This window comes from Salminus brasiliensis, unplaced genomic scaffold (genome assembly GCF_030463535.1).
Source record: "Salminus brasiliensis unplaced genomic scaffold, fSalBra1.hap2 scaffold_118, whole genome shotgun sequence".
In the NCBI taxonomy this organism is placed as follows: domain Eukaryota; kingdom Metazoa; phylum Chordata; class Actinopteri; order Characiformes; family Bryconidae; genus Salminus; species Salminus brasiliensis.
The window spans coordinates 29,279-39,447 of record NW_027326651.1 but is presented as its reverse complement, the minus strand read 5'-3'; the positions used below and the strand labels follow the sequence as shown (position 1 = coordinate 39,447).

Here is a 10,169-nt window from a genome sequence, read left to right as displayed (position 1 = left end):
TGAGGCCAGAGTGTGTGACACATTGACCCCATTCTTCTGTTTCGCCTTGCCTTGACCTCACCCCTCTCATCTGGAGGGGAAGAAGGCAAACCGAGGCGCGAGCAGCCAGCATGCACGCATAAACACGGGACTGGGACTGGGACTGGGACTGGGACTGAGGCGCGAGGCGATCGCATTCCCACAGTCCTGCAACTACTGCCGGTGACACACTGCCATAGTTTCTCACACACACACACACGCACGCGCACGCACGCACACACACAAACACACACACACACACATACATACACCCGGGGGCACGAGGCGGGCTGGTCGAGCTCGAGATCATGTGAGAGTCCACGCGCCGAAAGTAGGTTAGAGAGAGACAGACAGACAGAGCGCGCGCGAGAGAGAGAGAGAGGGAGAAGCAGGCGAAGCCGCAGAAGAGGAGAAGTGCATCGTCAGAAGTGACTTTACTGCTAACAGCGCGTGCATGTGCGTGCGTGCATGCATGAGAGCAAGACAACAAACAAAACAACAAAAACAAAAACCTCGCGTGCGCGAGACTGACTGCATTCTGAGCTCGGGACGAGCATCAGGGAAACTTATGTGCTGTAGCTGCTTCGGTGTGCGTGCACTGCTCCGCTCAGGAGCCCTGAAGACTTCACCTGATTCAAGCACGCGCCGTTCAGATGTCCTGGAGTTGCATTATTATTCGCAGATAATAATAATAATAACAATAACAACAACAACAACATAGACCCGGCTTCAAGATGAGGGGTAAGTGTTGTAGGGAGGGGGTTCAAATGCTTCTGCAAACTTATGCATTGCCCTAAGCATTGATTATAGCAGCTGCATTGCTTTTGCACGACCGGAACCCTAAAAATCTCATTTCTGGGTCTTTTTAATGCATAAAATATACACTGCGCTTTGTTTTCGAGCATTTGCATTGCTTTAGGACTTTTATTTGTGTGTTTTGTGATGCGTACTTTGCTGAAAACCCTGTTAATAGCAGGGTTAGTGACATAGGAAGGGCATATGAGCTTTATAACGCTGTTATAAGCGTTTATAAAGGCACGTAAACAACTTTTCAGCTCGGTTTGGCACATTCGCTGCTCGCACCTGCAGAAAAAGTGAGCACAGGGTTGCAGGGTTGTGTAAGAGTGGGGCAATGTGCTTAAACCCGAGTCTAGGGTCGGTTCTGAAGCCGAGCTGTGGCCCTGGTCCTGGTCCTGGTCCTGGTCCTGGGTCCAGGCTGCGTGTTTATCCACGGCTGCTGTTTCCCTGTAACGCAGCGCACCCGCCATGTTGTTTGGGCTCCTCAGACTTTTCCGCCCTGCTGTTTCTGAGACGATATCGCCTTTAATACGCACGGCAGGCACTCCTGGACGGGCCAGGCTCGGTTTTTTGGAGTGTGTGAGAGTTTCTGGGTTGGTTTTAGGGAGGGGACGGCAGTGCTGGCAGTGTGCGGCGGCGGTTGTTGTCCTGCTGCTCCTCGGCATGGCCGCCCTGAGTGTGTGTGGCACCTCGCTGCTGCTCTATTGACCTACTTCTGTCACTGGGAATTAAGCCGCGGACTGAATAGGGGGTGGGGGGACGGGTCCGAAGTGACCAGCGACGTGGTGTTTGTCGACTGTCATGACTGTTTAAGTATGAAAAATGGGACGAAAGTGACCCCCTGTTGAATTATGTACTGTATTAAAAATGCGCTGGAAAGCGAAGTGGTGAAACAGCGCCGCGCTGGCGGCGAGGTGTCACTGCAGGTTGGATGTGCAGGTGTTAAAAAAATAGGTGAGGTGCAGGTATCTGTCAGTGCACTATGTACAGTGAAATGTGGTACTTAACACACACACACACACACACACACTAGTGATCTAGGGGCACTGAGCAAACACACACACATACCCCCAAAGCAGTGGAGGAGCAGAGAGGGTGCCAACAGTGGCAGCTTGCCGAGCCCGGGTTTAGAACCTACAACCCTGTCAACTCTAACAGCTGAGCCACCACTGCCCCGCCCCCCTAAAAAAAGAGGTCTGTGTGAAAATAATTAAATACTGGTTTGATTTTCCCCAATTAGATACTAGTTATCTTATTTTAAATTGCAGTCAATTACAATATAAATACAATTAATCAGTATTTATTTATATTTAGTGTTTATTGTAAGTGCAAATCTAAAGTGACAGTGCTAGTTAAGTGCTCAGCGCCCTAGGTTATTGATAACAGGGTTGTGGGTTTCATACCCAGGTCTGCTAAGCGTCCACCCTCTCTGCTCCAGGGGTGCCATAGCATGGCTTTCCCTATGCTCGGACCCTGACTTTCTAAGAGAAGTGCTTTAAAAGAATAGTGACAATAAAAGTGCCTAACTGAACTGAAGTGGCTGTATATATGGCTAATCAACTAATCAGCTCATTATCAAGAGCTTACTGAGTGCAAGTGGTTGGGACATCCCAGGGGAATCCCAGAAAAGGGCAGAAAATTATGCCTAGAAGTCCTATTGTGTCGTTCAGTATGAGCCTCCTAACTCGATACAGATGGGCATTGAACAGTACGTGCAATAGAGAGCTGCAAAATTTTAATACTGATTAGCATTAAAGTATAATAAAAATTAAAAAGCTGAAATTGGGAAAAGAAAGCAGAATTTAATTGCATTTAGGTCAAATAATTGCATAAAACGTTTTAGATATTTTTTTTATAAATAATAAATATATAGCTAAAATAGTATAAATAGAAACAGCAAATATTAAATAAATATTTAGACATTCTAATTAACACTCTTGAGGTAGATTTCTGTTTTTGTAGAGGATTGTTCAGATGCAACACTTTAAAACACGTTAAAATAAATAAATAAAACTTAGTTTAGTAGATGTTTCAGAGAAGTTTAGGAACAGGTTGGTTCACACAAAATTCACCAGTAATTACTGACACATTTATAAAATTTTAAAATGTTATGCAAAAAAGTTTAGATTTTTCTGTTTAATAAAATTTAATTATTTAAGACAAAAACAGCTGGATTTTTTTCCAAAGCTTGGAAAAACTGTTGACGAACTGATTTTATTATGTAGGTGTTTATTGTTCGCTGACATTTCCCACCCAGTACCCAGGAAAGTGCATTACGATAAATTGCATCATCCTGGTTATAAAATATTATCACACTGCCCAAGTGAGTCGGCCAACATGAGGTTAAACTGAACGTACAGTGAAATATTTACTTTGCTTGTTTTTAGCACTGCTTTTGGCTTCCAAGGAGAACGCACAGCTGGAGAACACAGCGTTTTCCAAGTGTATCCCGCCTCCACTCCTTTCATCCACCTGTTTGTCACAGGATCTGGCACTCGACTCACATCATTAACTAAAGATCACTTCTACCCTGAGTTGAACAAGGTGTGTTAGAGCACGAAACCACAGAGGTGCTGCGTGCAGGTGGACCGAGGGACCGGTTACACTGTGTACACTGTTGTCAGATTTAAAGGACATCAGAATTATGGGAAAAGGTAGATGGTGGAAAGGCCTTGTCGTGTCCTGGAGCCCCTAACCCAATTAAGTGGCCGTGCAGTGGCCTGTCCGTAGTCTATAAATGTCCAGGAATGCTGCACAGGCTTCATGAAGGTGTTCTCCTGACACCTGTTCTTGTTCCCATTGAGCTGCCCGGGCCTGAGCTGTTGGCAGAGTGTGTATGTGGGCTAAGCCACTCAACCGGCTCTGGCTCCTGCTCCTTTTCCATTACAAATGCATGCTTGGGGACATTGGCCTTGGCTTAAGGTTGAGCAGCCTCTCATTAAACACTTTAGGAGTGAGTACAGCATGGTAACACGGTCATTCACAATAAGACTGCAGTGATTAGCTGATTAAGTTAATCACGAGTTAAGGCTAAAAAAAGCTCTCTAGAATGCTATTGAAAGTTTAGGTCATTCTGATACACTGCAGTTCACCACAGAAAGGGCAGGGGGCGCTCTATAATGTTCTGTAATCTTCATAAGATTCACACGCTCATTCTGACAGAATGTAATACACTACAGGAAGCGTAGGGGGCGCTCTATAATGCTGTATAATGTTTATATGATCCACACGCTCATCTTGACAGACTGTAATACACTACAGGAAGCGTAGGGGGCGCTCTATAATGCTCTATAATGTTCATATGATCCACACGCTCATTCTGACAGACTGTAATACACTACAGGAAGCGTAGGGGGCGCTCTATAATGCTCTATAATGTTCATATGATCCACACGCTCATTCTGACAGACTGTAATACACTACTGGAAGCGTAGGGGGCGCTCTATAATGCTCTATAATGTTCATATGATACACACGCTCATTCTGACAGACTGTAATACACTACAAGAAGCGTAGGGGGCGCTCTATAATGCTCTAAATCTCTCCAGTTTAGTTGAAGACTGGGCCTAATCCCTGTGTGAGAAACTGACTCTTGGGGTTTAAAGGGTTAATTAATTACCTGAGAACAAATTAGAGAACAAGGCATATAAAGATGCATTTGAGGTCTTTAGCAGACCAGAGAGTCCAGAGATACCTCCACACTTAGGATTCTGCCCAATACAGTGGTTATCGAGATACTCAGCAGCTGCCTACATCAAACTGAGCGTCTTGCCCTTTGTGGAGCAGCTCTTCATACAGAGGAAACGTAGAGAGTAAATCAGGTGGGGGTGAGGTGGGGGTGAGGTGGGGGTGAGGGGATCGGCCTGATTTCATTAGTCGAGAAGGTTTTCGCACTCAAGTCCGTGACTGCTACCCAACGCCACCTCACGCCAGGATAATCAACAGCCATCAACGGCCACCCTATACCACCTGATCCGCTGCTCCAGTCCAGTGTCATTACTTCTACTGAGGAATGATTGAATCCCTGTGTGCATATTTAACCACCCTGCGGTGTCACTGCCCCAGATTACCTTACCAAACACAGGAGGGGTCCGATTTGAACCTGCTCATAATCAGCCATAGACTGAAGGATGTTCAACAACCTGTTATTAATGCAGCCTCGTCTTTATTTCAGTATTTATTTAATTATTTAGTTAGTTAGTGATTTTTTTTTAAAGTAAAAAATATGTTGTAGTTAAGTATCAGTGCATTATGGGTAGTTTCCTTTATTACCAGAAATCTCCTCCTCGATTACACTATACATAATAGTCTGTCTCTGTGTCTGTCTATCTATATCTATCTGTCTGTCTGTCTGTGTCTGTCTTTCTGTCTGTCTGTGTCTATCTGTATATCTGTCTGTCTGTCTGTCCGTCTATATACCTCTATGTCTATCTTTTTATTGATCTGTCTGTCTGTTTATTTATATATCTCTGTCTATCAGTTTGTCTGTCTATCTATCTGTCTGTATTTGTCTGTCTGTCTGTGTCTATCTATATATCTCTATGTCTCTGTCTATCTATCTGTCTGTCTATATCTGTCTGCCTGTCTGTGTCTATATACCTCTGTCTGTCTATCTTTTTATCAATCTGTCTGTCTGTTTATATATATATATATATATATATATATATATATATATATATATATATATCTGTCTGTCTATCTGTGTCTGTCTATATGTCTGTCTATCTGTGTCTGTCTATATGTCTATCTGTCTGTATTTGTCTGTCCGTCTATCTTTCTGTGTCTATATATCTCTATGTCTATCTATAAATCTGTCTGTCTGACTATGTCGGTCTGCCCGTCTATCTGTCTGTATCTGTCTGTCTGTCTGTCTATCTATTTCTCTGTATATATTATATAATGTTGAACGGACCAATAGAAATGCTCCAAAATGTAAATAACGTTACATAAAAAAATAAATCTTTTTTTTTTACATTCATTTCATTAAAGAGATTATTATTATATTATAATATAAGAAATTATTGATGTGTCTGATGTTCATCAAACTCTAGTAGTTCATCATTATTACATTACTTCTGGTAGAAAGATGCAAATGCAGGCTAAAAAACCTGATAGTTATGACCGTCCACAAACCTGTTTTGAAAACAGATAGTCGGGAGTCAGGCTCGCACCCCTGGGAAGAGCTGATTCTACGAAGTGCAAATCAAGAGAAAGCACCAGGTAAAAGAATACGCCACCTCCAGCATCTGCCCATTGACTTCTATTATCAGTGTCTTCCCAGTGAACAGGTGTCCTGTACTTTTCCGAGTTCAGGGAAACAGCTGCGATCATTGTTTGTGGTGATCGGCTGTACGCTCCTGATGCAGCAGGTAGAGGCCAGGTCGAGGAATTCTGGAATATCCCTTTAAGGCTGATGAACAGACCCGGGCCGAGGGAGTGGAGAGAGGCAGGTGTGTTCAGGTAAACACAGGGCTGGTGATTGTTACTGAGCTGTAACGTTGTTTGTGCGTCTCTGTTGAAACGCCAGCGTTGGACAGATTATTCTGACATCTGTCAGCATGCTCACAGAGAGGGGGGGAAGCGAGCCGCTCGGCTGTGATTAATGCATTACATTACATATACATTTTTCTTTACTTTTTTCTTTATTTTTAATAATTTCGACTTGTACTTGGAAAAACAGCCATGCATGTACCAACTGTGGGTATTTCAGAGGTGTTGCTCTGTTGCCGTGGCACAGTGTGTGTATGGGTGTGTGTGTGTGTGTATCTCTTTACCCTTTAGAGCCTTGAGACTCAGGAGACACAGCTGTCCAGCAGAGGTGGGACATATGTAATAGTAGGACATATAGCCAATACTGGAAGGCCTGATTGGACACTACATGTCACAAAACTTCAACACATCAACACTATTGGCATCATGCTGCCTAATGCCAGGCGTGGGCACAGCATCGAGCTGTGGAGCAGTGGAAGAACTGTGTACTTCCATCCAATACTTTTAGGATGAGGTGGGGAGGTGGGTGGATGATGGAGGTGGGGTGGTGGTGATCATCATCCAACAACATCCTGCCCTCACTAATGCTCTTGCTGCTGAATGCAATCAATCAAATCCTCACAGCAATGCTTCTCCTCCAAAATCTAGTAGAAAGCCTTCTGGTAGAGGCAATTACTCCAACAAAAGCAGGAGAAATGGTACTGTGTAAATGATACTGATTTGACAAAAGTATTGGGACACCTGCTCATGCCTGAGCCCCTTTTTCAGTGCCATAACTGACATTACCCGGCCAGCGCTCGCGGTGTGCTCTGAAAGGCGCACTGTGATGTAATTCATTTCGATGTCGGTTACACACGCTCGCACTGCCCACCCCTGCAGTCCTGCTGTAGTGAATGTGGGTTAGGCCCTGCTCAACCCATTATGCAAATGCAAAGTGCAAGGTAAACAGGACCTTTGTAACTGTGCTGATTTGTTTGATTAAAACCCGATAAAAGGCCAAAGTCTGCAGATAGAGCTGGACGTGCTGCTGACACACTGACTGACTGACACACAGACAGAGAGCAGAGCAGATAAGCGAAGCTAGATTACTTACAGCTTCTTTCCTGATAAACACGCCACTTTAATAAATCACACCTTAATTAGTTTTCTCTGGAATGGCGGCGGCCGTGCTGAACGTGATAAACCCAACAGGGCTGCTTTGATTAGGCTCGATTTACTTGTTTGATTATGACTGTATTGGATAAACAAACACTGACCTGGTTCAGGCCCAGCAACGTGAGCTGACCGGCACTGAGAAAGGTAGGGTGCTCCGCTTAGCCGGTTTAAATGTGCGAACTATTTATACACAAATTAAATATAAAAATATATATAAATATGTTTTATTTCATATTTATTGGCTTTTTGGGCTAATAATGACTCATGGAGCTCATTCAGAAGCAGAAATTGACTACAGTTCCCACAATGCTGTAAAAAGTCTGAACGCTCGTCTTCCATGGATCTTAAAGGATGGCGGGTCGAGCCGAGCCGTACTTGAAGCTGGAAGGGCTCTCGGTGCAGATCAGCTTTTGACCATCGCCATCAAGTACGGAGGGGCTGGCTGGTCCAGTCTTGGCTTTGTAGGCCAGAGTCAGGGGTCTGAATCTGATGAGGTCAGCAGCTGACCCACGTTTTCAGAGAGTCCACCAGAGATGTTCCTTAAAAACAATTTTTAGGAACTACAGGAGAGATGTGAAAGTCTGAGGAGTCTTAACTATGCCAGATATCTGCTGAGCTGAGTGAGTTCAGGAGCTGACCTCAGATTATTATTATTATTATTATTATTACTAATAATGACTCATGGAGCACATTCAGAAGCACCTAAATATATATAAAAAAAAACCTAACCCTAACCCTAGCCTCCATAATAGTACTCGTGAATTTACTACAGTTCCCACAATGCTGTGCAAGTCCTCACTTTACTTGCTAATGGCTACAGCCCAAGGTTTCCAGGTACCGTAAAACATGGAAATAACCGTAAGATCTTTTAACTGTAATTGCAGGACACACTGAACCGTCTGTATTACTGTAAAATTCTGACCACCACATTTTTGTTATTGTAAATACAGGGTAAATATGGGTGCTTTCTTACAGTAATGCACCATAAATATAGCTATTCTAGGCCATAGAATTAACGGTTGCCAAAATAAGAGATGGTAATATCTTGTAAGACACAGCTGCCAGTATTTATTTTTTTACAGTAAGATTTTTAACACCCCTGCACTTAAACTCTTGCCAATTCTTTGAGCATTGCCATAGAAGAATATTTGACTCCTTAAAAAAACATAAATTTAAGGGTTCTTCACTCTCACACAAAGAACAGGGTTCTTTATGGGCCCAAAAGTGGTTCTTCTATGGCATGGAATATGTATAATAGAATAAGAGAGCACTAGAGCAGAAAAGAAAAGTCAACACACCACCCAGACTGAAGCAACAGCAAACCGAGCAAATACATAAAACACCATTAATCAGCTTGAGGGTTTTTATATGCACTCAGCACTGGAATAAAAGCTGGCGTAAAGACATTTACCTCTTTGATCTTCACTTAATACACACACATCTATCATAACCAATGGTGTTTATCATCAGAAATAACGAAACTTCATATTTGGAAAGTACACACACAGCTTACATTTGCTTTGAAGGCCTTTAGCAGACCTTCGTCTCCAGACCGATGCACAGCAGAGCTTCACTCAGAAAGTAAAGACCCTTATCTAGTAAAGTATCAGCTAGAATCCAGAAGATCCTCTAATCTTAGACTTTACTAAACACAAGTCAATATGGGGACCATAGTACTCTTCTCTTCACCTGAGTACTCTCAGAAGAGGAGGGTCTTCAGTCTGGGTTTGAAGACTTCCGTGGATCTTAAAGGATGGCGGGTCAAGCCGAGCCGGACTTGAAGCTGGAAGGGCTCTTGGTGTGGTTTGGCTTTTGACCATCGCCATCAAGTACGGAGGGGCTGGCTGGTCCAGTCTTGGCTTTGTGAGCCAGGGGTCTGAATCTGATGAGGTCAGCAGCTGACCCACGTTTTCAGAGATGTTCCACCAGAGGCGAGATGTTCCTCAAAAGCAATTTCAGAGAGATGTCTGAGGAGTCTCAACTATGCCAGATATCTGCTGAGCTGAGTGGGTTCAGGAGCTGACATCAGATTAGGGTTTGGTGATGTGGCAAGAATAGAACATGTCGTCGCTGTCAAGCAAAACCTTATATCTCCATTTTTGTCGCTTTAATTGTTGGGGTTTTTTTGTTTTATGTTTTTTATGTCAAAATTTAGTTATGAATGGACCAATAGAAGTGCTCCAAAATGTTGAGAAGGCATTAAGCTACTTTAAGCTGCACCCATTTCTGACACAGATGTGCAAATGCACACACACAGCTTGTCTAGTCCCTGTAGAGAAGTACTGCCAATAGAATAGGACTCTCTGGAGCAGATAAATTACATGAACCTACTGGCACCGTGCTGCCTAATAATGCCAGGCGTGAGCTAAAGAGGGGTATAAATGCTGCTCCTCCAAAATCTAGTAGAAAGTCTCTTCTCTGGACAGTAGAGACAGTTACTCCAACAAAAGCAGGATCATCTCTTTTAATTTCAGAAGAAACAATGAATGAGAAAGCGTCTCAATACTTTTGTCCACATAGTGGACTTTACTATAGATACTTTGACATATGTAAAACGGGTCATTGTTAACTGCAGTATCTATAAGCCTTCCCAGTGGGGTTAGCTTTTTAGCTAAGGTAACGGCTAACGAAGGACTCTTCGTAACGCCACAGCCGGACCCTGCCGGAGAGCCTGAGTTTAAAAATAGTTTTATGATGGAGCTCAGCGT

The 10,169-nt window shown here is 43.5% G+C and overlaps 1 protein-coding gene across 1 annotated transcript in view; it reads left to right on the top strand.

Moving 5' to 3' along the window:
* The first annotated feature begins 287 nt into the window (after positions 1–287).
* LOC140548811 (nuclear receptor ROR-beta-like) overlaps positions 288–10,169 on the top strand; it is a 28,949-nt gene continuing 19,067 nt past the window's right edge. Inside the window, exon 1 of the mRNA XM_072671977.1 lies at positions 288–759. Within this exon, the coding sequence (XP_072528078.1) occupies positions 753–759 (7 nt within the window). The 5' untranslated portion in view covers positions 288–752. The remainder of the gene's footprint in view (positions 760–10,169) is intronic.